General features: G+C 49.1%; 10 protein-coding genes across 10 annotated transcripts; 2 read left to right on the top strand and 8 right to left on the bottom strand.

Moving 5' to 3' along the window:
• Positions 1–5,592: 5,592 nt before the first annotated feature.
• On the top strand, positions 5,593–6,141 carry N7446_013437 (uncharacterized protein; the record flags this gene model as incomplete). Its single annotated transcript, XM_058522178.1, has 1 exon — positions 5,593–6,141. The coding sequence occupies one exon, from the start codon at positions 5,593–5,595 to the stop codon at positions 6,139–6,141; it is 549 nt and encodes a 182-aa protein (XP_058365655.1).
• Positions 6,142–6,730: 589 nt separating this feature from the next.
• On the bottom strand, positions 6,731–8,228 carry N7446_013436 (D-alanine--D-alanine ligase family protein; the record flags this gene model as incomplete). The annotated part of the gene is made up of 3 exons (XM_058522177.1): positions 6,731–6,871; positions 7,079–7,699; positions 7,863–8,228. 3 exons carry the CDS (start codon positions 8,226–8,228, stop codon positions 6,731–6,733), a joined length of 1,128 nt encoding a protein of 375 aa, XP_058365654.1.
• A 516-nt stretch (positions 8,229–8,744) lies between these two features.
• N7446_013435 (GNAT family N-acetyltransferase) lies at positions 8,745–9,413 on the bottom strand (the record flags this gene model as incomplete). Its single annotated transcript, XM_058522176.1, has 1 exon — positions 8,745–9,413. One exon carries the CDS (start codon positions 9,411–9,413, stop codon positions 8,745–8,747), a length of 669 nt encoding a protein of 222 aa, XP_058365653.1.
• A 195-nt stretch (positions 9,414–9,608) lies between these two features.
• On the bottom strand, positions 9,609–11,604 carry N7446_013434 (fungal specific transcription factor domain-containing protein; the record flags this gene model as incomplete). Its single annotated transcript, XM_058522175.1, has 3 exons — positions 9,609–10,310; positions 10,374–10,880; positions 10,927–11,604. The coding sequence occupies 3 exons, from the start codon at positions 11,602–11,604 to the stop codon at positions 9,609–9,611; spliced, it is 1,887 nt and encodes a 628-aa protein (XP_058365652.1).
• A 536-nt stretch (positions 11,605–12,140) lies between these two features.
• Positions 12,141–13,403, bottom strand: N7446_013433 (uncharacterized protein; the record flags this gene model as incomplete). Its single annotated transcript, XM_058522174.1, has 4 exons — positions 12,141–12,422; positions 12,486–12,680; positions 12,744–13,179; positions 13,261–13,403. The coding sequence occupies 4 exons, from the start codon at positions 13,401–13,403 to the stop codon at positions 12,141–12,143; spliced, it is 1,056 nt and encodes a 351-aa protein (XP_058365651.1).
• Positions 13,404–14,207: 804 nt separating this feature from the next.
• Positions 14,208–17,357, bottom strand: N7446_013432 (uncharacterized protein; the record flags this gene model as incomplete). Its single annotated transcript, XM_058522173.1, has 3 exons — positions 14,208–16,250; positions 16,308–17,051; positions 17,148–17,357. The coding sequence occupies 3 exons, from the start codon at positions 17,355–17,357 to the stop codon at positions 14,208–14,210; spliced, it is 2,997 nt and encodes a 998-aa protein (XP_058365650.1).
• A 171-nt stretch (positions 17,358–17,528) lies between these two features.
• Positions 17,529–19,394, bottom strand: N7446_013431 (S-adenosylmethionine synthetase). The gene is made up of 3 exons (XM_058522172.1): positions 19,247–19,394; positions 19,100–19,179; positions 17,529–19,042 (listed from the first exon to the last, which is right to left on the bottom strand). The coding sequence occupies exons 1-3, from the start codon at positions 19,330–19,332 to the stop codon at positions 18,042–18,044; spliced, it is 1,167 nt and encodes a 388-aa protein (XP_058365649.1). The 5' UTR covers positions 19,333–19,394; the 3' UTR covers positions 17,529–18,041.
• Positions 19,395–19,673: 279 nt separating this feature from the next.
• On the top strand, positions 19,674–20,543 carry N7446_013430 (putative signal sequence-binding GTPase GPN3; the record flags this gene model as incomplete). The annotated part of the gene is made up of 1 exon (XM_058522171.1): positions 19,674–20,543. The coding sequence occupies one exon, from the start codon at positions 19,674–19,676 to the stop codon at positions 20,541–20,543; it is 870 nt and encodes a 289-aa protein (XP_058365648.1).
• Positions 20,544–21,180: 637 nt separating this feature from the next.
• N7446_013429 (Apq12 family protein) lies at positions 21,181–21,713 on the bottom strand (the record flags this gene model as incomplete). Its single annotated transcript, XM_058522170.1, has 2 exons — positions 21,181–21,617; positions 21,698–21,713. 2 exons carry the CDS (start codon positions 21,711–21,713, stop codon positions 21,181–21,183), a joined length of 453 nt encoding a protein of 150 aa, XP_058365647.1.
• Positions 21,714–22,360: 647 nt separating this feature from the next.
• N7446_013428 (uncharacterized protein) lies at positions 22,361–26,066 on the bottom strand. Its single transcript, XM_058522169.1, has 4 exons — positions 25,411–26,066; positions 24,307–25,252; positions 22,813–24,257; positions 22,361–22,747 (listed from the first exon to the last, which is right to left on the bottom strand). The coding sequence occupies exons 1-4, from the start codon at positions 25,659–25,661 to the stop codon at positions 22,660–22,662; spliced, it is 2,730 nt and encodes a 909-aa protein (XP_058365646.1). The 5' UTR covers positions 25,662–26,066; the 3' UTR covers positions 22,361–22,659.
• Between the last annotated feature and the right edge of the window lie 1,859 nt (positions 26,067–27,925).

Raw genomic sequence — 27,925 nt, 5'->3', positions numbered from 1 at the left:
CCGACATCTAAGAATCCGGGCGATATTTCTCCGGACGAGGCAACGAGGGACCGTAAATAAGAGTAAGGAAAGGGCCGAGGGGACTGAGCCCAGGCTGCACATTGTCAGCTTAGCAGGACCTTGGAGCTACGACCATTTAGAACTAGTGCTTCATGGATGAAGATAGGCGGGGACATGCTTGCGGAAAGTTTTATTTGGCCCGAGGCTGCCATGTTTCATTTAGATATTATACAGTGCATTCATTATCTCATAGTTTCAGGAAAATGAGGAACAAGTCATGATCATAATGAAGGAGGATGGCTCTACAAGCCCCATGAAATAGACACTATGACGGGGGTGGAATGGCCATGTTCGCAATATGCACGAAAGCCTTGTATCGCGGGACCAGTGCCTTTCCAGATCAGGAACTATTCAAGCCAAGCACAAACCTATGATTCGTCCAAGAACTAGCAGATGACCAACAAGAGAGGCTATTGACGGATGAAAAGGTCACTTGAGCGGAAACTAGGGAGTCGATCAACGGCCCGTGCGCGAAACAGAGTCTCTTGAACTGACCCAATCAGCATAAGCTCCAAGTTCCATCTATACAACGGTATTGACTATGTCGACACTATCGCCAAATTCGGAATTAATTATCTCTATACTCGGGGACCGCACCGTCCGCGACGGCTGTACGAGGTAGAGCAAGATGTAGCTAGGTTGCACAACAACGCCCGTCGTGACATGGACGGACTACATCCATAAGTATGTGCATGTACGAGGTCAAAATTGGAAATAGACCAAAATAATATACACACTGGTCCAGGGTTTCACAATAGCCGGCTCAGAGTGCTGCCATTTTCCATGCTCGGCGCCGGCTTTTCTCCCTAGTTACACAGATGACAGCAATGGTGCCGCGCTCACAGAGCACAAGGTGACTCTGCAACTCCAATTTGGAGAAAAACTGGATCTCTTGATCATGGGCACTCAAGTTAGACCTTGCAGAATCGATATTTGTATTTTAATCGTATGTCCAATTTGATCTACGGCGCTGGAGGCAACATGTAGTCGTGATTACCACCTCGAATATCATTGAGTAACACTAATATAAGGGTGTCTGTGCTGTTTTATGCCACGCAAATCTATCGCTCGTAGACTTAGACCCTGGTAGGGTACTGCACAATATGTATATCTGAGAACAAACCCTATAAACGTCTACCATATAGACTAAAAATTACAAATACGGAGTGTTAGAAATCTGAGGGAACATATGACTACCACGATGCCGCGACCTCCTAGCCAGGTAAAAGCCTTGTTCATGATGTATACAAGACCCTCACTTCTACTGTATCCCTTCATTCCCAGGGAACTATGTTCGACACGTGCGGGGCCATTTTATTGACCAAAAATCAAGCTGCTGACAACGATAATCCGTCAGCGCCAAAATCATTGCAAATGCCAAAGATGGCAGGTCCAATAGCATTCCCAGCCTGTTTGGCTTCTAAAGCTATATCCAGGTCAAAGTTCAAGAAGTTTCTCTCTTGATGCAACAGCGACACCCAGCGCTTCCCGGCACATCTCTACTAGTGGAATAACCGTCAAATATGGTTCTGACCGGGAGTTTAAACAAAAACGACTACTCTGGAGACCAGCCAGCCCCATTTCTTTAATAAGCCAAGCCTTGGAAAGGCGCAGCCTCCGATGGAACGGGGTGCACAGATCCTGACCTATCTTAGACAATCTTAGATCTGCCATGGGAGTTCAGGGACGAGTGGTAAGCTATGACTTGCGGGGAAAGACAAGCAGGCGCTGAACACTAAAGTATGTAGGCGTTGTCATCACGCATCACAAGCAAGATAGAAAGCAGGGAGTTGTGGTTTGCCTTTTTCCATATTGGGTATACCCGAGATGACTCGGAGCGTTGCGCGTCGGGGCTACGTGTTGTACAGATTCACATCTGAATTGGTTGTCTCCTAGCTTTTGAACTATCACAGTTTACAGACCTTTGGAATGACCTGGAAGAGGTTAAATGACAGACAGTCTACTTAATACTTGATTTGAATAGTGTTATTTGTGTCTTATTGAAAGACAACATAGTGCCTATGGGTCATTCTGTATTACTATGAGATACAGATCTGGGCGTTAAGTTGTCTACTGAGTGGCACATTTAACACTCATTGATGTGATAAAGATGACCAGAGAATGAACTAAAGAGACGCGTTGTATAATTTGCCTGATACTAAGTCATACCCCCACAAATACGAGATCCCGGAACAACGGCAACGGCGCCCACCGAACCCATGTCGTCTGACATTCACTGTATGGTGCAAAGGTCTAAGTAAACCCAGAAAATACCTTAGCTGCAGCTGTATGTCCGATTCTCGGAAAGGAAACCCTGACACGGCAATGATAGTCATATCCAAATCCCGGCTGAGGTTAGGCATTAGCGTGAGTCAGGAATGCTTCAGGCCGCAACAGGAGCTGGTTGGCGAGATGCATTGCGCATGGGGTGAAAAGCCCATGAACCAGGCAGAGATCGAGTAAGATCGGCAGGGTGCAAAGCCCTTCAGTCTCTGCGGAGTTGGGGAAAGTCATCTGATACCATGGAGTAATTGCCGCTGGACTTGACGAATCGAAGGGGATGAGATATGACTAGCGGGGTTCCAAGAGATTTATAGTCTGTTTCTATTGGATTGAATGGTCTTTGTAGTTTGTTACGAGAAGAAATCTTGGACAACAATATGGCTTGAGAACAGGCACCTATCACATGGAGAAGACATCGAGGTACTACAGTATTGGACCGCGTAGTTACCTGATCAAGGATTGAGTAAGGGTTTGACAACATATTCTAGGTGATCATGACCAAAACGCTCGAAAGTAGGTCTGTGCCTTCAAGACGGATGGGAAGACAACGTATAGATCTAAGAGGGCTGAGCGGTTATCTGGTTATGTGCACACAAGGGGAGTGTGCTAAGCAAGGCCATTTCCAATGATGCATTTGCGTTTTGTAGTTTCTCTCAATATTTCTTACAAGATTTGAAACAGTTCTAACCCATCCTTAAAATTAAAGCGGAGGTAGAGATCACTATACCCCCCGAAAAGCTACACAGATATGCCACGGGCTGAGTAACTTGAATATTGTATGATAATTAATTAGCCCTAGAAATTACGGTATATTCTCAAAGCCCCACTAAGTCTCATTTTCTTTCATAACAAATGCGGCCGAATGTGCCCAGGTGACACTGAAGATCTCGGCGGGACGGCCGGGCCGAGTCCGAACCACGGTAGGGCGAAACTACGCCATCGGGATGCTACATTGATGACAATGAAATTGTCAGGCTCTATCAAAATTGGAAAGACCTTGTTTAAATTAGATGGCAGTATTGTAGACTGGAAAAATATTTCCCTCTTCTGCGGTAGGAGGAAATTATCGCAGCGGAATGCTTGTTGACACGATCCTCAGAGAGAGCAAATTTCACCAACTAGTCACTTTAGCTGCGTTCTTGATCTAGCTCGTGAGAAAGACCGAATACATGTTCAATTGTTCTCAGGGTGAACTTCAAGCCCCGTGCCATGTGTCCATTTTGCAGACCCCAAAGGCCGGTGAAACAACGAGATCAAGTTGGATCAGCGGATGAACCGCATCGTATTCAGCCTGCGCAACTCGTAGATAAGACTATCAACTTTTTTGACGATCGCTCGTGGTTCCAACAGAAACCGCGGCACCGCACGGGCAACATCCTTGTACATTCAAGCCTCGGAGAAGATGTCGGGCGTCCGCCGCTAGAGGGTATCCATCACAAAGTAAGACGGCGGATGCATAAAACCGACCAGACAAAGTAGATATAGCCTGCAGCACTACTCGAGCAAATCAACATCTGAAACATTCAACGCCTCATTAATAAACGTTTGTTAGCTCGCAACATGTGAGAGAACTAGTTCGAGCTAGAAGCTGTAGTGGGCCCAGCCACGAGTGCTAGCGTGCGAGAGAACCTGCTTTCCATTGTCCAGCCCTCTGAAGGAAATTCTAGACTGGGTTCTTTGGCTTAGGTGGCTGCAATAGCCTTGACCAACGCACTAGAAACAGTGGGGTTCATTAATGCAGCGGATTTGGCCATATTTTGATTATTGTCTCATTCGTCGCCAACGGTGTCGCGTCTTGATCTGCAACTCATGCCTCTGGCTTGTTTTGGATTGCTTTTCTGAGTCTGAGCTTACGGAGTACCGTCCATTGTGAAGTGTACATGTACCTGTATATGTACAGTACCGTCAGTCCCCCCTTAATAATTCTTGGGATATCGGGCGGGCAAATATTAAAGTCGGAGCCATCGGCAAACACAATTTTCGCTATTGCCATATTACAGTATTTTGAGCGCCAAGTTATTAACAAGTGCACTCCATATTAAAGCGCCACTACTTGATTTGTTTGGTCGGTCTCCACGGAAGGCCAGGGTAGGTTTAGGGAGGGGTTCTGGAGCTTAGCCACGGTCACACGGGCGGCGGATATTATAACCAGGCGACTAGGGACCAGAACCGTCTTCGGCGAATGGACACCTGGCGCTCAAAAGATCGTCAAGAGGGAGGGGGGAAATATGAGTGGGACACCAATGTGTGGAATGCTAGGTGGAGGAGTCGGTGTACACGCATATACACATTCACCACATCAGCCGGGGAAGAGGATGGTCGGGGAATGCAGTGGAATTCTAGGGTTGTCAAAGGGTTGAATGCGCGAAGTTAGGGTTTGCTGAGTCACCATGGCCAAAATCCACTATAGATGCGATGGTTAGAGAGAAGGGTGGGAGATCAGGGTAGTTCTTGAAGGGAATCTGAGTTCTATTTCTGTTTGATTTGCTTCAAGGAAAAGAAAAACATCAGCAGACGAGACTGGTAACTGCAAGCACCGTTAGCATCGTGAAGCCGAAAACGTTGCCACAGGGGGCGAAGCGATGAGGGGGTTCGGATTTCCTGGGAAGGTAATCCGTGGGGATCGTGAGTTTCCCCGTGCAACGTTTCTATTTTTTTTTCGCTAGGGATCCTCACGAATAAAGCAAGATAAGCTCCGCAGAAAGGTCCCCACCGAAAAATTTTCGAAGCATCAACTGATCAGAAAACTGGGCCTCCCCACTCTGAGGGTCCGTATAGCCGCTACGCACACCGCGCAGTGTAGAGAATTTTCACCCACTTTCCATAGGCCTTCCTTAGGGTTTCCCTAGGATTGAGAATCATTTTCTTAACGGAATAATTACAGTTGGAACCAAAATATGGGGTAAGTTAAGCCACTATGTTAGGTTTGTAATGAATCATACCAAGAAGCCAACGAGGCCAAGGGTTGGCGGAAAAAAGGGATCTGGGCCAGACACATCACAGGCCTAGAACCGGTTTCGTGATCTGGTGACACGGCAGAGCGCTTGGACCAGGTTCCCCATTGCACGATCTGCACGTATAAGACTTGGTACTCCCTTGACCCCCTTCGATTTCTTTCTTTTTGAATCTCTTAATACCTCTAAACGTTCTCTGTTCATCGTTCTTAAAACCTTTTGACTTTGACACACTCTTAAAAATACACTCCATACATACATGGTTTCAATTTAAATCCACACATCAGCATCAACTATGAACGCTGGTACCACACAAAGAACACCCAAGACACCAAAGCCGACTGCCTCCGTGCCAATTCCACAAAAGAAACGTTGGCCCCCTATGGCGAACCGCAATGCCCTCCCTTACAAGCTCACGCATCTCTCCAAGGAGAAACTTGCCCGTGAAGCCACTGCCCCCGATCCCGACCTTCGCCGCTGTGTGGCTCACTTCCGCCTGCACTGTGGCTCCGTGATGTGGACCGAGAATGATATGAAGTCTCGCATCAGCTCATTCGACTTCGAGGATACCGACGAGGAAGATGAAATGGACGATATGAGAAACGCCGAACTACCTATGCCTAAGATCCGGGCCCCGGCCAACGAGCCTCAGATTGAAATCACCAACCAACAAGTCTCCATCAGCGCTGAGCCTGTCGCTGTTCCTCCTCCCACAGCCTCACCACCGTCTCCCGAGCACTCGTCCGAAAATGGTTTTTTGGAAAAGGGCCGTAACTGTCTTGAGGCAACATCAAAACACCTCTGGACAGGAGGATCATGCATGGTTTCTCCCATTGCGGGTTAAACTATTGATCCTTGATGATGCCCTACTATACCACTCTCTCAACTTCACCTATATCCTCGACATCCTCGACATCCGAATATTTCCTGAACCATTTTTTTGCGGCCTACGATATTACGACTTGACGACTTTGATGATCAATAAAAATGAGCACTGTATATAACTACTTAACTATCTTCAAGACACTGTCTTTATTAATTTACCAATAATTTTTTGCTGGGCACATCCACATTACAAAATATAACATTCCATTGTAACATCTATTTTCTCCATGTACGTCGTTTGCCTCCACATAATCTATTCTTGACTTCCCAACTGGGCAGGTATGGCGGATGGCGAACGTGACTCATCCAAGCCGCGTAGCCGGTCACATGACACACTAAACCGGCGACATCCGTCGTGACGATCCGTTGCCCCAGGGTCATAGTCTGGAGAACTAACGCAGGCCCAAAAGCAAGAACAGGGGGGTGGTGGACCCTGATCCTCACTGGTGGAATATGAAAGAAGGCGATCGAGAATGATGTATGGGCTAAGCTGTCAGGGCCAGTGGCGAGGTTCCCGCCGACCTGGTCAGCTTTCATCATACCAAATGTCACATCCTCCATTGCGCTGGAGCCCTCTTCAGTGCGCTGCGAACTATATGCTCAAACAAAGTATCAAATGACATGCCATTGTGCGCAGCAATCATCGGCAGCTGAGACCATTCAGGCTTCAGACCCGCCAATGGATTGATCTATATCAAAGAAAGACATTAGTATCGGACGTTCTCCAAATTGACGTCAATATGACGTTTCATCCTTTCTGCTCACTCCAACGACAATGAAGATAAGCAAACAAGAAAACGAAACAGCACAAGCACACGCTCTCGATCAATCGAGCAATCGATGTCATCGAGGTTTCTGCCCCTATGGCATGACACTCTCCGTAGGACGTCACTTACCTCCAGAACATTAGCCACTCCGGCCGAAGCATCGAACCTGATATCAACTCGTCCACCATCACGACAGCCTATTGCTCTCCAGGCCCGCAAGGCGACCGTGCATGCCTGCTCGACCAGTGGATCGGCCCGATTGGCTGGGACTTCATCCGCGATGCCATCCCAGTCCTCACTAGTCTTAGATTTCTCAGTCGCAAACTGCACAACGTCAACAGCAACGTCAGAGTCCCCGTTGACCTGATCGTTCCACACAATCTCATCGACTCCTAGAACCCATGCGTCATCGCCTGTGCCTAGGATCCCCACAGTGAACTCACGACCTGTCAAGAACTTCTCGACTAGAATTGCTGGGATCGCGCGTGTGCTTAAGCGCAGTTCTTCGATGGCTTGGCAGAGCTGATTAACGTTATGGATGACGCTTATCTGCTTAATTCCTTTCGAGGTGTCTTCTGCTAGTGGCTTTGCGAAGAGTGGGTACGATGCTGGGTCCAGGAGTGACGATGCGTGTTTGGATCCTTTCGTCAGGGAGTTGACGACGTTTGGTGTTATGGGTTTGTCGGGATATCGGTCTAGATTGATGATTGCGAAGGGGGATGTCGGGATGCCGTAGTGCTCGAGGACCATCTGTCATTGTTTGGTTAGTATCCATTGTACTCCGTATAGGGCTGACCTTCGCTTAACATCCAGGTTGTAGATCGATCTTGGATCCTATAATTTAGTCCCTCTCTTGCCCTCCACCTTGGATACATGTACATTATGCATACAAAAATAAAATGGTTCACTGCACCTTTGTTTTCCCCTTGTCCAAACAAAGCGCCATAGTCGCCGCATCCGAAAATGTAAACGGCACCGCAAATGCCTCCAGCATAGCGGGCACCTGCGCTTCCCTTGCAGCTCCATACACCCCCGCAGCGATATTCACCGCTAGATCCCACTGCGCCCCTTCACCGGCACCAAGCTTTCTCGCCAGCGTCTGCACATCCGGGATAGGAATCACCCTGTGTCCGAGCCTGCTGAGAGCGACAATAACATCCTCGGCCGGGGTACAGGTATCTAGATGGGAGATATGAGAAGCTGGGTAGCCGAGATCGCGATAGATCTGTGGGTCTTCATAAATGAGAGCAATGAGAAGGTTGGATTTAGTTCTGGTCATTTTGGAACGGCGGTGTAGGCTGAAGATCTTCTGTGTATGTTGTTTTTGGGATTGGAGCTATCATTTATCTACTTTTCGAGGAGACTGCATAGCTGCCCAGATGCTTCAAAATGAGGATTGTGTCATGGCCCCTCTTTTGGGCTGGTTTTATGCACGACGTGGTAAATCCTTGTCGGTCAAGTTCCACGCGCAGTGATCTCGGACTTGCAATGCAGTGTAAAGCGGCCGGGGTTATTTGGCCAGATTGAGCTTCGCTGTTTTCTTGATCAGATGTTGTTCTCGGTCCAATACTGTCTCAAATGTATTCCTAATATTCGACCACGTTAGGCACGTCAACCTCTGTATTTCCAGAGAGTAGCCTGGCACCTACATTCAATTCCTCTGACATATTGCAATTACCAGGCAAGCCAGACAGAGTGCCCAAGCGAACAGGGATCAACCAAGAAATGCTTTGAATAACCGGTCTCTATTCAAATACAACAATGACAGCATCTATTCTAAACATATAAAAGCAATCTATAAACGACCCATCCTCAAAATCATAATCAACCCCGTCCGATCCGACCATTTAGCAGAACTCCGATCATCCGGCAAAAGATGCTCATCACCATTCGCAATGAGAGCTTCAACAAGGGTCGCCCTTCCAACAAGATCAAATCCAAGACGCTTATACAGATTAACGGTAACATGATTCTCCGGCTTAACCATAAGCCGCACCTGGATTCCCTGCGGAGAAGCTCGATATGACCGAAGATAATCAAGTGCATTCTGACAAAGTTTGGCGCCTAGTCCATGGCCACGATGATCGGGCAATGTAAAAAGGCTTAGCATCTGCCAGCATTCTTCTTCGTCGTCGGGTTTCTGCGCTGGTTGGCCTGATTCTTCTGGTAAGATGAAGTCTGCTTTAGAGATGGGTCCTCGTAGAGTGACTTGGCCGATCCATTTTGTTTGCGATTGGTCGTGGACTGGTGTTGCGACACAGATGAAGACTTCGCGATCGGGGACTGTGATGAGTTTTTTCCAGTGGGCGTCTGTGAAGAGGGATTCAGTTTCGTAGGTTGATGCGAATGAGCCCGGTGAGGCTTTTAATGCGTTTAAGCGTAGGTCTCGGTATTCCTGGGATGACGCTTCGATATTGTCGGTTTTGGAGACGCGGAGGAATGAATAGGTATATGTTGATGCCATGGAGAAGACTTAAAGATGAGATATTTCTTTCGTGAATCTGCAGGGCTTGCTCATTTATCTGCCTTTTCTAGATATGGCATACGGCTAACTTCAAGTTAGCCGACGCCGCTTACCCGCGGTATGGTCCACTTTTCACGGTCAAATTCAATGCAGCCGGCCTGATGATAAATCGGAAAATGCTTCATAATACGTACATCAACTGGAAGAACTTGAAAAGGCTAAATCGAAATCGTTGAACATCTCCACCGGATCCAGAAGTCCAAAGTCCACATGAGGTCGCGTCAGAAAATTTAGCATAGTGGGCTGGTGAAGAGCCATTTCTGTAGTTAGATAGGGTACGTTGGATTCAAAGAGTTGAGAATTCAAGTCCTCTAACCCCGAGGAAACATGAGGATAGCCGGAGCATCGGTTTGGTCGTGGGGGCATTGGAAGCAATCCTTCATCCATCGGTAATGCATTGACGGGATTATTTTCAGAATTATCAAGCGCCAGTGCAGGAGAAACAGAATTGTCATCAAGACACTGCCGCACCCGCGTAAGGTGATCATAAAGGTCTCTTGACGCAAGATTGCCAGTCAAGCTGAGATTCTTTAGTATCTCTAAGGCAGTTTCGGTAGATGCCAGATCGCCTGGATTCCCAAGGGGCAAAAGACTCGAGACAACCAAGACGAGTGCGGCTGAAAAGAGATATGCTGGGAAAGCATAGCCGTATATTGCAAAGGATCCTCTCGTCCACTCATCCACACATAAGGCGAAAGAGTGCCTTGCTGAGTGTATGCATGCCTCACTCAATGTGACCAGAACTGGTGAAATTGTATCGGTGGACTGGTGGGAGTGGCCTTTCTTGGTCAACTTCAAAATGTGCAAGAGGACTGGTCTAATGGCCAAGATCACGCACTAAGGAGGTCAGCATATAAGTTCAAAAAAGAGTAAAGGTCGAGCTGGAAACTTATTTCTTACAAAATTGAATTGAAGATGCAGATGAATCGCATCTTTGGAGTTTGGCTTATCTGAATGAAGCCTCATCTGCTCAGGTAGGGATTGGACGAATTGTTTCAACTGAGTCAGAACTTTCTGTTCACAATGTAAGAAACTCTCAACAGATTGCTTTTGGCAGTAGATATCTCCTGTCGTGTTGCCGGTAATCTTGGCAAGTTCAATGGTTGACATTGCGAATGCACTGTCAGCGAATTGGTCTGGATATGTTTCAGAGGCCAAACCGGAGGGAAGATCAACATGAATCCACTTATCGTGAATTTGAACAGGGAACCCAGATTTCAAGCCCCAGAAGCGATCAAGTGTATAAATAGACCACCAAATTCGAATTCGGTGCTCTCGCGCCACTGGATGTAGATTTTGACTTTGTGGGACGTTATAGTTCAAGCCCATGCTGAGCGCTAGTCGCAATGCATTTCCGATGAAGAGATACGCTGAATGAAAGCGATTCAAGAATTGGCAGAAGAATGCCTTCAAAGATGTTAGTTAAGAAGAGGACCGTTTAGGAAAGACGCACAAGCAAGAGCAGGCTCTCTATATGAACCATATTTGGTCTTTCGGGAATGACCTGGATGAGACTCAATGCCTTCGCAAAATAATCCGATCCCGGTACATATGGCGCATCAGAGGACCCATAAGGAGTCGAATAAACTTGCCCAAGTGCAAAGAGAGCAAAAAACTTGCACTTGATACTTGGATTCTCAAAGTCTTGGCTCTGATAAACGCTATGGAGCATATCCATGGTGTCCTTTTTCAGAACAAAATGGAAAGTGGACATGTTGTGACCAAGTGCGGTTTTGACCAAAAGCTGGGCACACACAAGGCTGGGCCATTGTATGTCCGCATGAAGGAGAGATGTAATTGTAGGCTCGTCAGTATAACGCGACCTTGGAAGATGCAATGTTGGCGTATTCGTTCTCTTCAAGGATTGGCATAGACGAGTGGCAAAGGCGGTGCAAGTCGCTTCACTGATGTACAGAGGAAGCAATGAGGCATCGTGTGATTGGAACCATGGCTTGTCCCCGATGAGGTCAGTTTGTGCCATCGAGCCAGCATTCCCCTCGATTGTATCGGGACTTTGCCGAAAGTCTGAGATTTGCTCGGATCTATTCGGGAGTGTCTCTTTCAAACGACGCTTTCGGTCATGCAACTCTTCGCTATCCTTCAAGAGTTGCTCCAGGTAGCTGTGGTACATCAGCAATAGTTTTGATCCCAGTCAAACGCACTGATTGAGGAAGCTACCTTTCATCCACTCGTACTTTGCGATCCCGAGTCGCATACCTGCATTGGGCTTCGTAGCCCGCAGATCGACATTTTGAGCATGGCTTTTCTCCGGAGCATTTAATCTTCTGAGCGTGGCATCGGTGGCAACTCGAGAACAATCAGCGGACGTCCTTGCTGCATTGGCTGACACTTACGCAACAGCTCTTTTCTTGGGTCTTGCTGGGGTTCTAGGAGTAGTGCCTTGACTATGGCATGCAGACATGTAAAAATCAGCGCACATATTAATGAGTATTTGGAATGTGCTAAAGAGAAAGACGGCAGAAAACGTGGCGGGGAATATCGGCAAATCTTAAATTCGCCGGTTCCAACCGTTACGGCAAATCTTCGACGTTTGCCCTAAGTTCAAGATCATCCTGTTCCAATGCAGATATTTTCGTTTCAATATATACACCACAAGATAAAAAGAGCATATTTCAAAAGAACGTAACAAGGGTCATTCTCGTATATCTAATGCAACAAAAACCGCGAAGGAGCCTCCTGAGACTCAAGCTCCAATGCGACTGAACCTTTCCGTCGCTTCTTAGGAGTCATAACGTGATTCTTCAATCCTTTGTTGAAATTGACGATACACAACACGGAGTTGACGAGCGTCATACCCATCAAAAGCAATGATAGGGAGGAAAATAGTGTCAGGGAGACTCGGACTGAGCTGAATTGGTTGCTTTCACTGGAAATGTGCATTCGATAGAGAGTCAGGCCGAAACATCCCATGATGACGAGCATGAAGAACTATCGTGATTGTTAGTACGTGATTAAAAACCCAAATATATGACCTCTCGATTTAAATCTTACCATCATAGTTATGAGAGACTTTGTTTTCTCGCGCTTGCAGAACTGAGCAGCGCCAATCAATGTCGCTATCGTAACCGGAATCAAGGCAGCATTAACGATGAAATCAGAGTCCTCAGTCTTAAAGACAACAAGGAGAATCTGAAGTTGGCTTCCAAACACGAAGAAGAAATCGAATTTCAAGAGCGCAATATAAACCTAGAGAGATCAGTTTCCTAGAACCCCCAAAAAAGATACAAATAAGCAGCCCTAGCAACGAACCTGATAAGTAAGATACCTCCGCTTCATCTGCAAATCCGCGCTGATATTCTTATAAATAGACCACGAGAACTCAGCCCGCAACTTCCACGTAAAGAAAGTCATAGCAACAGTCCCAACACCCAAGATAACGGGAACAAGCACAAGCTCAATGCGATATATTTTCAGTAGATGGTCGCTGACAGTCTTATCATTCAGCGCAGTGGTAACGGTACTTCTAATCTCCTGCATCTGCAAAAAGCCATAGGTCAACAGGCCCAAATTACAGATACAGAGCCCGACCAGTTGGATTGTATTCTTTCGGCGCAGGGCGTCATATGATAGAGCCAGTTCGTATAGAAGTGCGAAGATGTATAGGCCTAGGAAGGACTGGAGGCGCATTGTTCCGTCATCTTTTCCGTCGTCTTCGAGGTGGTCGCGCAGACTTATGAGGATCCAGCTACATGTATATGGCGCTGTCAGTGGAGTCCCGGGTTGGGGTTGGGGTTGGGATTGGCAGTGCAAGGATTCGAGCGCATACCTTTCAATTGCGACTGTGAGGACTGTTTCGGCGATTACCGTTATCGCAAATGCGCGTGTCCATAGTGTATTTGGGATGTATAGTAGTGGCTGGCCTTTATGCGGCACCGAGTGGTGGTGATGGTGGTGATCATGTTCGCTCATGACCGGACTGGATGGCACGCAGAGCGCGCGACTGTCAATTGCTTCGGTCTTGTTGGCAGACTTTTCGTGCGCATTGGGGTTGGGGGGTTTGTTTCAGATTTATGATAGGTGGCCTAGAAGCGTCGTGCGTGGATCATGGCCCGGGGTCGGGGTGGCGTAGGGAAATGGATGAGGTAGACTTCATATCCCCGGAGAAGAGAAATCTTGGGCTTCAGGAGTAATGTTTTGAAAGAGTTGAAAGCGAATACGGGCTTGTCTTTAAGGTGGGGCCATGCGTAAGGCTTCTGAATTGTGATCGATCTAGTACTTGCACTAATAGGGGAGATGGGCCCTAGTGAACTTAGTGTGTGGATATATTTAGTGACAGCTACGTATATAGGTCTACGTTTAATTTGGTTAACTAGTTACAGTTAAAGGGCCCATTCAACGAGTGGCTTTCATCTGAGAACTTATGCTTCTACAAATAGGTCTACTATATACCCATACCCTTCTGATACATTAAAGCGGGGACGTCAGCTCTACTACTCCGAATAAAAGAATGTATTGCATATAAAGATGTTAAGATAATGCGGTGGGGATATATGTAACCAATGCCAAACATGAAGATTCAATCAATGCATGCCAGTGCTTTAACCGTGCTTTAACCCCAAGCTTGAACTCCACAGCCCAGGGGTAATGACCCAAACACCAATAAAACGTGTACAAAAATAAATAACAGAACGATCAAACAGTATCGGCAAACTCCACATAAAATGCATGACACATGACCACGCTATGCATTCAGATATGCTTATGTAGTGAACATTAAAAGTCCATCTCATCATCCCAGCCAAGTTGCTCGTAGATCGACTTCGACTGCGATTTGTCGGGTGTCACTGGTACAGCCGCAGCACCTTTAATTGGTGTCCCCATGACGGCTGGCGGGGAGTGTGCTTGAGGAGGTTCGACGGCCATGGCGTCGAGGGTTGTAGGAAATGGTATAGAGGGTGTAGTGGGTGTCTCCTGCAGTGCACGCTTCTTTGGGGGTGTTTCCATGATCGCCGAGGAGCGAGCATCGCTGAGAGATTGACTGAGCTGTTGAGATGAGGACATCGTTTCCGTCGATGCGGAAACTGTCTTATGGCGCGAATGGACAGGCGTACCTGGGACCATTGATTGGGTGGTGGAGCGGGGAGCAGGGAGGTTGGGTACTCGGAAGAGACCTTTGCTAGTGGAGGAAGACGGTCGACGGGCAGCCATGGAGTCTCCGAGCCCACTTGTACTCTGGAAGATTTTGGAAGAGGGTTTTGTTGGAGTTTCCTGGACAGCTCCGTCGGGCTGACTGGATCGCGGGCTTCGACCATTGGGACCGTCCTGGGGATTAAAAGGATCGGAATCGGCACCAGAAAATGATATCGCCCGTCGACTGGAAGAGGGGACCATGAGCGGAGACTCGCCGAGAGGAGAGTTCTCCACACCAGCAAATGATCGCGACGAGGTTAAACTACGAGGTAGCGGAGGTAGACCTACCACCTCCTTCTTTCGGTTGCCCCGTGGAGTCGCCATGACCTGTACGCCTTCGCCAAATGGATTGCGCACAGGGTTCTTTGGCTTCCTGGAACTGCCTCCACTGGTTGTGACCCGCTTGACTGCATCGTCTGCTATGTCCTTGGAGACGAGTTCTCTGTTGGGTTTCCGCAGCGCGTGGATAGCAGCGTCTAACTCCTTCTTCTGATCGACCAGCATTTGAACCTTTCTGAGTTTGGTCTCGTGCTGCCGCGCCACAGCATTGAGATCAACTTCTCGGTTCTCCGTGCGCTTTGCTTTATGAATGCCACCCCGGACACTGCCACTCAGAACAGTAGGCAGCAAAGGCTCCCCTGTATCACGCTTCAGATTGTGCTGCGACGGGGCTGTATTAGAGCGACTAAGTCCCGGGTGTCGGACATGGGACGCTGCCGCTTTCTCATCCGTAAGCACACGCTGCAATGTCCGCCGAGCCTTCTGTGCTGGCTGCTGTCGCTTGACTTCCGTGCCGGGTTCCACTCGAGGCGCTTTGCTCGAGGACTGCGGCTTTTTAGAGGCCGGAGAGATACCGCCAGATACACCGAATTTGCGGGTGATCAGCTTGCACTTATCGGGGACACGCGCGGCATAGAAGGGAATGATGACTTCCGTACAAAAGTCACGTACTGCATCACTTTCGACTTTCTTGCCTGACATATGGCTGCTGCTGAACGAGGAAGCCTTTGCTGTATCGGCAGCAGATGTCTCTTCCATGCTCACAGCATGCCAAATACACATTCGATCGAGATGGAGTTCGAGAAGCACGTCCAGATCCTGGGGTTTCTTGGCCTTGGATTTCTTCGGCGTCTGTTTCTCGCCTTCTTGTTCCTTTCGCTTGTCGGCATTGTCCTTCTCCGCCGAGGCAATGCCCATTTCCAGTACCATGACTTCCAGAACCAACAGGATCTGCAGCTGTGTTTCGCGGAGCCGGAGATCAGATATCTGCTTCTTGGATTCTGCTTCGCGCGAGTCCTGGGCTGAGGACTCGTTCGTAAGTCTGTCCTTCCACCATCGATGGATGAACCCTTCCTCCTCTGGGTATAGACCATTCTTACCCAGCTTCTTCTTCTTGCTCTTTCGCTTCTTGGATTTCGCACCATCGTCAGAATCAGCTAGCACAGCATCGCGAACTGCTGATGGTACCGCTTCTCTATACTTGAGATCCATTTTCTTGGCCGCAAGAATGGCCTCACGATAGAACTCAACAAGTTCCGCTGGTCCATGCGATTGCTCCGTATCCCGAGCCTGAAAAGCGTTCCGACAGCGCGTCAAAGGACCCTTAGCAAAGTATGCCACAGAAGTCTAAGAAGCTGTTAGCTACACGCAATCCAAGCCCTAAACACCTCGAATGAGAATCACCTTTGAAACATAAAGAGCCTGCAAATAATGATCCCTCATCCCATCCAGCAACACCTCAGGCGACTGCTGCACATCCACAGCATTAGACTCAACCCCATCAACATCCATAGCATCCCCACCATCCGCCAAGCCCTTCGGCTCAGTCACGAACGGATCCCCATCATCATCATCATCAAAGCTCCTGGACGGCGCAAGCGAATGACTCCGATGCTCAAAAACACCCACAAATGAAGCCGCAGCAACGCCGGCATCCGCCTCAGACGGACCAAAAACAAGCGCAATATCCAGGGTAGGCTTCTTGCCCACCCCAATATCAGTAATCGGCTCGTCAATCTGAGCAGCTTGCCACCAGTCATACCCATCCGGCATAACAGTAGACTCATTGACATCCTTGATATCGACGTCTGCATCCTCGGATCCATGCCACCCCTTAGCCGCAACGACGATATTACCCTCATGCACCCATCGCGCGAGTTTAGAGAGCGAGTATATACCCCGCTTTACGCGCTCGACAATGTACAATCCCCCATTGGCAAGAAGGCGGACCGCGAGGACGGTAGGTTCAGCTTTGGTGCACAGATCAACTTCCAGTGTAGGAATATCAGCCGTGAAGAGGCCGCCTGGTTCATCGTCTGAGCGGGAGGCGGGTGTATCGTCTAGCCATGAGAGTGGGAGGCGGGAGCGTGAGAGGACCGTTATTGGTTCGAGGATTAGAGGGTGGTCGGATAGTGACGCTGCGTGTGCCTGGATGGGTTGTCAGTAACCAAGTCAAGCGTAAGGGTAAGGAAGGGTTCGAGGATTGGATTGGAGTGGGTTGGGTTGGCCAGGGTCTCTGCTTACTCTGATGACAATCGAGGAGGTTGCAAGCTGGCCGGCAGCATTGTAGATCTCGTCATCATCGCTTCTCTTTCGCTTGAGTGTTGGAGGGGTCGGTTCGTGCAGTTTGTTCAGCGCGGATGAGGTGAGGGGATCCAGGATGTTCGGTACTATACGCGAGGACATGGTCGCATCTAGAGTGGCATCGTGTAACGGCGTAATTGTGTATGCCATGCAAACAAACGAGACATGCGATTGCAATTGAGGGTGTTGTCAGATCGCGCTCAAGGCGTAGTGGGTCGGGCGTCACGCGTCGGGACGTGCACTCCGCCTCGGCTTTAATTGAGCAGAATTGTACAGAGGTACGGGTTGAGGGAAAGAAAACGTAATATCTGAGGTGTTACAGCTACGAAGGAAATAAGGTGCAACCCAAACCAGTGGTAAATGTGATAGATGTGAAGGTATGATTATTCTATCGCTAATGTTTAGATTAGCTTGTCCAGGACCTACGAAGAGCCTCGAGCACTCTCACAGAGAGCGCTACGCAGACTATATCGCATCGAGAGAGTAATAGCCCTGTGTGGAAGCAGGACCAACTGATTCTCGAGAAGCACCGTGGACGGTGTTGAGGTATTGTGAGGTTGTTGAAGACTGTCGCTCCTGAAAAACGCCAAAAACTTCCTTCCCAGCCGATGAAAAGTGGTATCATGTTGAATTTTGTCTTCGCCGAAAGGCCCGTCTTTTGCGCGACCATGCAGATAATGAAACAAGGAAGTTGACCCCAAGCGGAAGCCAACTTCTGGATTTTGTAGGGTTTTTTAATTCTATGCTCATCGTGCTTCGAGTTGTTGAAAACAAAGCAAACTCATCAAAGTCGTCAAAATATGTCCGGCATCACCGGATCACAGCAAAGCCCGCTTAGAACTTGAGGGCCTTGGGGGACTCCCAGGAGAACTCCTGGTTGGTGAAGTGGCCGTTCTTGGCTGTCTGAGCGTAGATGGGCTTGGCCAAGTCAAGGTCCTTCACGATGACACCGGGACGGAGATCGAAGTTGTTGCGGATGATCTCGACCAGCTCGTCGGAGGTCTTGGAAGAGGTGCCGTAGCTCTCAACGAAGATGGAAAGGGGCTCAGCGACACCAATGGCGTAGGAGAGCTGGACGAGGGCACGGCGGGCAAGCTTGGCGTTGACCAGAGACTTGGCGATCCAGCGCGCAACGTAGGCGGCCGAGCGGTCGACCTTGGAGTAGTCCTTTCCGGAGAAAGCACCACCACCGTGAGCACCCCAACCACCGTAGGTATCGACGATGATCTTACGGCCAGTGAGACCGGCATCACCCTGAGGACCACCGATGACGAAGCGGCCGGATGGCTGGATGTGGTAGACAGTGCGGTCGTCAAGAAGCTCAGCGGGGATGACCTTGCGGACAATCTTCTCCTTGATGACGGAACGGAGCTCCTCAGTGGAGACATCGTCGCTGTGCTGGGCAGAGACAACGACGGTGTCAACGCGCAGGGGCTTGACGGCACCATTGTCGTGAGCGTACTCAATGGTGACCTGGGTCTTGGTATCGGGGAGCAACCAGGGGATGGAGCCGTCGTTACGGGCAGCCTTCATGGCAGCGTTGAGCTTGTGAGAGAGGAGGATGGTCAAGGGTAGGAGCTCAGGGGTCTCGTCGGTGGCATAGCCGAACATGATACCCTGGTCACCAGCACCGAGCTTCTCAAGAGCCTCTTCGTAGTGCAGACCCTGGGCAATATCGGGCGACTGCTGCTCGATGGCGACGAGGACGTTGCAAGTCTTGTAGTCGAAGCCCTTCTCGGAAGCATCATAACCGATGTCCTTGATAGCGCCACGGATGATCTTCTGGTAGTCCAGACGAGCCTTGGTGGTAATCTCACCGAAGACCATAATCATACCTAGGTGAGATGTCAGATTTCGACGATCATATCTGGCCTGAAATAATCAGAACCTACCAGTCTTGGTAGCGGTCTCGCAAGCGACCTTGGAGAGGGGGGTCCTCAGCCAGACAGGCATCGAGAATGGCATCGGAGACCTGGTCACTGTTCACATATTAGTTTCACGGAAATGAGAGCAAAAGTCAGATATAGGGGAAAACTCACGCAATCTTATCGGGGTGACCCTCACCAACCGACTCGGAGGTGAAAAGGAAAGTGCCAGGCTGCGAACCGTTTGCGAGAGAACCCATTGTGAATGTGTGAAAAAGGGAAATGAAGAGAAAAGAGAATGAGAAAGAGAAGGAGAAGGAGGGATGGGAAAGGAGAAAAAGGAAGAGAAGGGGAGGGGAAAAAATGGTGGGGTTTTCTTTTTGCGAGTACACGGCTGGTACCAATAAATATGCGTTGAAAGTGGGGACCAACCAGGTACTGCCAATGTACCGATGTACGCCGTACTTTCTGTCCCCTGTCAGCCCGTGATGGCGCGATCCCGAGAGCGGTGAAAGCGGGCAGATCACGGCAATACAATTTTCTCGTTACCGACGCGATAAGAGATATACTGCTTTCTTTCTATATCGCTTCACCATACATCATGTCGAAGTTCGGTGTCCTGGTTATGGGCCCTGCAGGTGCAGGCAAGACCACCTTCAGTAATGCTATGATCCAGCACCTGCAGTCCACTCGTCGCAGCTGTTTCTATGTCAACCTCGACCCCGCCGCCGAGACCTTTAGCTACGAACCAGACCTCGACATCCGCGACCTGATCACATTAGAGGATGTGATGGAAGAGATGGGTCTGGGCCCTAATGGAGGTCTGATCTATTGTTTCGAGTTCCTGCTCCAGAACCTGGAATTCCTATCAGAGGCCCTGGAGCCACTGAGCGAAGAGTACCTGATCATTTTCGATATGCCGGGCCAGATCGAACTATACACACATATCCCTCTCCTCCCATCCCTCACAACATTCCTTTCTCGCCAGGGTCCCTTGAACATCAACATGTGCGCCGCCTACCTACTCGAGAGCACCTTCGTGATCGACAAAGCCAAATTCTTCGCCGGAACACTCAGTGCCATGTCCGCCATGTTGATGCTGGAGATTCCACACGTCAACATCCTCAGCAAGATGGATCAGGTCCGCGATATGGTATCACGCAGGGAGTTGAGGCGGTTCACCAATGTGGATGTGCAATTGCTGCAGGATAAAGAGGAGGACGACCTTACCGCCAGTGCCAACCCCATGGCAACAGATGCATTGATGAGTGGTGGATCCTTCAAGCAGCTGAACCGTGCCGTGGCCCAGCTGATCGACGACTTCAGCATGGTTTCATTCCTGCAGTTGGATGTCCAGGATGAGGACAGTGTGGGTGCTATTCTGAGCCATATTGATGATGCCATCCAGTATCACGAGGCTCAGGAGCCAAGAGAGCCTAAGGATGAGGTCGAGGTCAATTACGAGGATTGAGTTCAATAATTGATTACTGCATATGGAACACAGTCAGACACGGCTCGTCTCACGGCCGATCACATCCGCAAATGCAGACAAGTCAACTGCAGCTGCAATTCTTCTGCAGCTTACAACGGTTTATCTCAGGGAAGAATACTCCTACGCTCCTTGCACTGCGCATCGCTCAGCTGGCAAACTCGGAAGATTTACGACAACCTGGATGCACTCCCAGTCCCATTGTACAAGGTGTGTGCGGCCTTTGAATCTTCAACCCGGTCGGGAATAATAGATGCTCGAGGCAACATGATGGATGACTGGGGCCATCGGCCTCGAGGATCCTTTCTAAATGGATAAGACCAAATAACCCCAAATAATGGGAGCAATAATGAAACCAAAAACACTTCATGAAATGTACCATGTCTAAACTCCAAGGATTAACCAACACCCGCTACACTAGCCCAGAAAGTTGAAAAATAGAAACAATCAACAAGAACGCTCTCAGTTTTCCACCCCAAGGCATTCACCATACGCCCCAACGGCATATCAAATAACCAAAAGAAGGAAAATAGCACCATCCCTGCCCGCGCAATAAACACAACCCCCTATACTAGAATCCGCCGCAACGCCCACTTTGCGACAAAGAAGAGCCCGGAGACTACTTCGTCCCAACATAAGCAGCAGCCTTACCCTGACTCTTCTCAACATAATCCCCCACAAACCCAGCAACAACCCCAAACAACCACCCTAAATCCCTCGCAGCATCCTCAACGCCAACACGATAAACATAGTACCCCATGCCGAGTAGGGATCCCCAAAAGACAAGCCGGAACGCCAGCACAACCCAGAACATGATCACGCGACAGGCATAGTCCAGGATCTTCAGCGAGACGAGGATTATTATGGCAAGTAGGCAGATTGAGAGCAGGTCTGGCATTGAGGAGGAGTAGCTTGTCAACAGGGTTGATAGTGGCTCGATTAGGTAGGGTTGGAGAACTGTTGCGCGGAGGTCGGACAGCCGTGATGTTAGGTGTTCTTGGGTTGTTGATTGGAGGTAGGTTATTGTTGGGTTTTGGAGAATCGTTTGGAGGTTTTCTAGGTGGTTGGTTTGTTAGTTTGTGTTGTAATATACGTGGATGGTAGGTATGGTGGGATGTGGGTGTGGGTGTATGTACCTGGTAAAAAGTCCATGGTTGCTTGAGTTTGAGGCTGAGGAAGAGGGCTTTGAGAAGAGGTCTCGTGTATGTGTTGATGATTTGGCGATGGGTATTTTCGAGACGAGAGGTGGTGATATGATAGGATAGAGAAACACAAGGGATCCCTCGTTGGATGCGGTTCAGGCGCAAGTTTCTTTGACTGGCTGGCTAGTTGCTTGAGTCTTTGTGATCGCCAACAATTGGTGTTCTCGAGAAAGCGAGTGTGAGACGGAGGAGGGGGGGGGAGAGTATCGCTTTCACTTGTCACGTTTCAGCTCGGCTTTACTTAGATTCGAGGGCCCTTTGTTCGTTGCCGACGGAGCGTAGCTCGTTTGTTGTAGATCGTTCGGTCGCGAGCGAGGCTGTGTCGCAAGAAGGGTCTGCGGAGTTGGATCAGCTAGAGAGAATGCTGGGTTAAGAAGCTGAGGGTATATACGCCGATGCGATCAACAGTGACATGTTATAAAGAAGTGACATCCAAGAATCCAGTGGCACCCGACAGTGCAAAACAAACAAACATGGCATGTGAAGGTTAATCCTTAATCCCCGGATTCAACATTAAGAATTTGTATCGTTTCTCTTATTTCAATATCAACTGATCTAAATGCTTACACCAAACTTTTCATAACAATTATACTGTACATTCGATTAAATATTTACCCAGATAAAGACGGTTTTTATATACAAGCATGACCATAGTCCACCGCCAATCCGGTCTGTATAAATAGACCAACGCCAAAGCCCGAGCCTGGGCACGGTCAGCACGATGCCACGCGCATAAACTTCACATATCGAAGGGGGAAAAAATCCAAAATTGAACCCGAAAATACTCCGGGCGAAACTCCAAGACACCAGGGACTCGACACGATCACGGTGGATGGGAGTATAGATGCAGATGCAGATGTGGTATAGTAAGAACAGAAAAGTGCAATGCGCGAGATCTATAAGGCGTTGATGAGCGACTTCAGGGCATCACGCTCCGCTTGGATCTCGGCCTGGAGTTGGCGGGTCTGGCGGAGAGAATCCTCTCTGTGTGACGTGTCAGTGAAATGTCAAATGAAAACTCGGGTACCTATAGGGAGGGGAATTCTTACCTGTCAGTTTGAAGCTGGGCCACATCAATCTGTGTGCGGTTCATTCGTCCAACCACTTCCTCCATCTCCATATCCGCATCGCGGAGAAGCTTCTCGAGATCTTTGACTCGACGTTCGAGGACCTCAGCCTGGACAACATCAGTCAAGGGGACACCCTCACCGCTCGAGGTGTGATCCAGACGCGGTGAGCGGGCGTCGAAGGGTGTACTCGGTGGCTTCGGTGAAAGGCCAACGAGGTTACGGCCTCCGTTCTTCATACGCGTGAGCTGGGCATTCTGGCTCTCTCTCAAGAGGCGGACTTCTTCCTCATGCTTGCCCATCTCCTCTTCGGAGTTTTGCTGGGCAACCAACAGGACGTCCTCCAGTTCCTTCATGCGGTTCTGCAAAACGTTGATTCGGTTGACTGAGATCTTCTGATCGTTGTCACCCTTGTCAATAGCCTCTGCTAACCGGGCGTGCAGAGATGTGTTGTTCTGAAGCTGGTAATGAACCTTGTTGGCTAGGGACTCTGCACGGGCAAGGGAAGAGGAAAGCTCTTCCGAGTTGGCGACATTCGCCTCGGCCGCTGCCCTATCGGCCTGCAATTGCTGGTAGGCAGATTTCAGAGAAGAGGATGTAGCCATGACAGCAGCGAAATCCCCTTGGTCGGGATTTGATTCGTCAGATACGGCAGTATCCTCCTGGAGAAGGACGCGCAGGGAGCTGGTCTCTTGCTCGGCACGGTCCAAATCCATCTTGAGACCAGCAAGGTTCTTCTCGCACTGCCACTTGCCATCCATAGCATCTTCAGCGCGCATGCGTAGATGGTTGACTTCATCACGCAGGTTATAAACCTCTCTCTGATAGCCCAGCCTCCGGGGCTGGCCCGATTGCTGGGCCCGAGCAAGCTCCATCTCAAGCATACGGGTCCGCTTCTCGTATTCACGGGCCTGGTATGCTTGACGATCGAGCAGGCTTCGCAATGTCTGGTGAAGGAAATCGCGTTGGACCTCGATGTCGTTGACTTTGTCTACCAACGACTCGCGTGTTTCTGGTGATTTGCCTCCGTTGTTGGAAAGGGAGTTGGATCGAGAAAGGGAGCCTGAACGGGCGAGGCCGCTAGGCTTGCGAGCAAGGGAGTTTGATCGTGATAATCCAAATGCTGAGTTCCTCGGTGAACCACCTTCCTCGGCGATCGAAGCGAATCGACCGCCCTGTAGCTGGGCCAGAGAGGCATTTTCGATCTTAAGAGCCTCGATTTCTTCAGCGAGCTTGTTGTTATCTCGCAGCTCATCTCGGTCGTTGCGCAACTGTTCAAGCTCGACTCGCATGGCAGTAAGCAAGTCTTCAAAGTTGTCCTTGGACTGCCTCTCCTCAAGTAACTTGCGCTTGGTGTTTTCCAGAGCGGTCTCAAGTTCTTTAGTTTTAGATGACATATCAGACAAATCGACTCTGTCACGTCGAAGCTATTGAAACGTCAGGGGTTGCTGTTTATAAAGATTCAAAGGACCTTACCTGTTGAACTTGAGTCTCCAAAATTTGAACATGCGATTCAGATGCTGTCCGTTTAGACCGCTCTTCTTGCAGCTTTTGTGACAGATCTAGCTTGAGTTGAGCCCGTTCTTGCTCCGCAGCACGACGGATCTTCTCAATATCTTCCGTCCGACCAGCGTCTGAAGCATATCGAACAGAACTAGTCCCGGAATCCGAGAAATAGTCACTGGTCCGGCGATTGGAATCCGGTCCTTCTAATTGTAATCGTTCAACTAGATCCTCCAGCTCCATTTCTCGACGTATAGACCCTGCCAATTCGGAACTTATTTCTCGTAATTCATTCTCAAGGTCCGCCATTTTGGACACAAATATATTCTCCTTTAAACTCCCAGACCCCACCGATGGAGTCCGCACCGGGAGGCTGTAGCCATTGGTCTTGGTATCATAGGGGGAAGGAGGTTTGATAGGGACATTTGCTAATGGTGGCATAGGGGAAGGCATTGTGGACCGACCCGAGTCTGAGATCTCAGTGCTGGATGATTCAGCCCCAGGAGATGTCGCTGTATTATTATTATTCGCCGCCTTCCAGCCAAAAAAAGAACTGATTTTGTTCCCCGGTGTCTTTGGGTTTCTTGGATCCGTTGCACTCATTGACATTGATCGCGGATCCACGTCGATATGTAGAGGGGGTCGGCTCATGGGGAGGTGCAACGCCATACTCGTTGCCCGTCGTGTTGGAGGAGGGGATTTGAGGACCGGGATAAATGGTTCGCTATCTAGACGACTGTGCAAGGGGGTTGCGATTCCATTCGTGAACTGGTGTTCGTATTCTTCGTCAAAGTAGTCAGGCCCGTCTTCGTCGTCGTCGTCGTCGTCTTCGAGTACGGATCTCAAGAATGCAGTGGAGCGGGGCCGGGAGGCAGTGGTATCGATTTGTAGGGGGTTCGGAGGGGCTCGTCGGGAATATCTGAGGGACAGGGGCACCCGATTAGTCTTCAAGTAGTTGGAGAAGCGGAGTAGCATGTAGGTGCCATGTCATGTTCGATCGACAGGTAGACGGAGGGAAAAGGAGGGTCTGTCGAGGTCCGGGGGTTTCCAAGAACTGGGGTTGGCGAGGGCGCATACCTATTCGGGTTCTTCTGCACCGATATAAAAGAGTCTCCATCCGCCGACGAAGGGGATGGTGGTCTAGCCACGGGAGCAGTGGGAATGAGAACGGGTTTATCTCCCTCGATCGAAAGGGGAGAGGAGGGGTGGACAGGTCCGGAGGTCAGATCGACATTCTGCGGGACAGGTTTCCTTCGAACCTGAGTAGGGGAAGGATTGAGACTAAAGCTCTCTGACGGAGCGCCGCCGGGAACAAGAGGAGACGCCATGAAACACCCTGGTCCGTATCAAAAAATAGCCATCGATCGACAGTCACTCATGCTAGCAAAGTAGAGAGGCGCCAAAAAGGGAAAGGATTATTAGGAGATATCAAAGGCAAAAGGAAGAAAAAGGAGAAAGTTAGGTAGAGGCTTAGGGCGATTGGCGCAAACCGCCCGTGGGTTCCAGACGCCATTCAGTAGCTCCGAGTAAGCGTGGAGCGCAGGGGGTTGGTGGGTCTATAGTTGCATTGATTCCATTGGCAATACAATGAGATAGCGCTGGAGGATCGACGTCTTTGAACAGTGTATCCTGGCTGTTGAGGTACTCGAAGGCTTGTTCTGAGCATGCTTGAGCATGGAATAACTGAATAAAGACACTCATTACCTCGTCGAGGATGAAAATAGAAAGGCTTCAATAGTGTCGAACGGCACAAACAACCCCTTGAGTCGATCTTGAGGTTGGCCCGTCCAAGGCTTGGCGATTCAGGGGTAGTGAAGGTCCTTGCATGTACCGCCCAGGTTTCTTTGCCTATGTTTACCGCCTACCTGCTACTTCCAGGTACTTCTCTCTACTTTTACAATATACTCCCATAGATACTATTACTTGTATACGCAAGGCTGCATCAGAGTCAACGACAAGCCTTCAGTACATACATGTACATGAGGATACTCCGAACAAGCTCAATATTCCAATAGATTAAGGGGTGTTCTCTACTATAACTCTACTGTATATACTTTGATCTTCTGTGGGGATGCCCCTTTTCCCCTTTAGATGTATATCTCCTTATTTTGTGAAAATCGGCCAGAGACGCCAAAGAACGTGCGCAATCCTTTGATGCACGCTACTCAAACCCTGCCGTGTGCGCCACCAATCACATCAATATCACCTCTGATCGACTCGGCGTCTCGCCAGCTCGGGCCAGCGCGTGGCCGGCATGTGTTTCTTCAACGGGCAAAGCGCTAAAGCTCTTACTATCACATCGGATACAACTTTAGCCAATCTGATTGCACCTGGACAGATTGTGATGGGCTGACCTAAATGTTATACAGGAACCTGCTCGGCTCTGAAGACCCCACTGGTAAAGCTGGCACTGCAATTCTCATACTTCTGGACTGATTGGACAGGCCAGCTAGTGATCCTTGCTCCAAGGCAAGAATCTAGATCCTGAGGCTTCATGGCAAACACTATGCACACCCTTGACTCGGAAGATTCCGTTTGAGCGCTAATTAATACAGAACCGGTGTCTGAGAAATATGCATTGAGTGCGTCTCACCCTGAAAATTGTGCACGTATAAAGGTATGCCCGGTCGGGTTTTGGATTGGCCACCATAGTCTGGACCTTTGGTCGATTGCAATGTGTTACGCATTCATAGTAACTAGATTTTTCCCTGGTCTCAAATTCAAAGACCAAGGATACTGCAAAAGCCTCTGACGATAGCGAAGCCAAAGTAGCTAAATTTAGGGCATGGCTTGATTTATTGTCACACCATGAAGATTATTGATCCCAGCGCCAGTGTATAGGGCTGCTCCATAAGGGTCCACCTTAGCTGCCTCAGATTGAGTCGCAAGCACCGGCTTTTTCTACAAAGTAGGAAGTAATTTGTTTGACTAATCGTTAAATCTTTCACTTGGCTCATCTAATAGCTAGTACTTTTAAATTTTCCTTCATTTGCCTCTAGTTATATATTCCCATTCATCCTAACTCACTCAAGCCACGAACCCAGCATCTAAACCTGATTGCCTTCCCTACACAAACCAGAAGCTACACGCGACACTAACAAGCTATCCTAATCCACCCTTCTGCATGCCAAAAATAGTGGCTTTTGTTACCCCGTTGGCTCCACCTCCTTGGCAGTCTAGACCTCTAGACCATAGAATGTCTCACCCCCGAACACGTCACACATTTAAGAATTGGATAGCTCAAATCCTTGGGGCTTACATCAATCAAGGATTACGTATCCATAGTGAGTTCCCAGCCACAACCGCTGGCTTGTTCCGTGGTTAGAAGCGTTTGCGGAGCCCTGGATCCATCTGCACGCCCATGTCTCGCCGGTGCGTCTAGATGTTTCAACCGTGGCTGATTGTCTGAGGTATGAACAGCTAGATAAAACGAGTGGACAGGAGAAAGCCGAGGTGATGGTCTAGAAATACACGCTTCGCGCTAAGGGCTCATACAATGGTGAATAGGTTATTTTCCGATATGTTTACTTTGTTCTAGGCCTAAATATGGCTTGAAGCGCACGTACGATAAAATAACAAGAAGAATCGCCCT

This window comes from Penicillium canescens, assembly GCF_028828765.1.
Source record: "Penicillium canescens strain IBT 15451 chromosome Unknown utg000011l_segment0_segment0, whole genome shotgun sequence".
Lineage (NCBI taxonomy): Eukaryota > Fungi > Ascomycota > Eurotiomycetes > Eurotiales > Aspergillaceae > Penicillium > Penicillium canescens.
The sequence above is the reverse complement of the archived record's forward strand: the minus strand, read 5'-3'. Positions and strand labels throughout refer to the sequence as shown.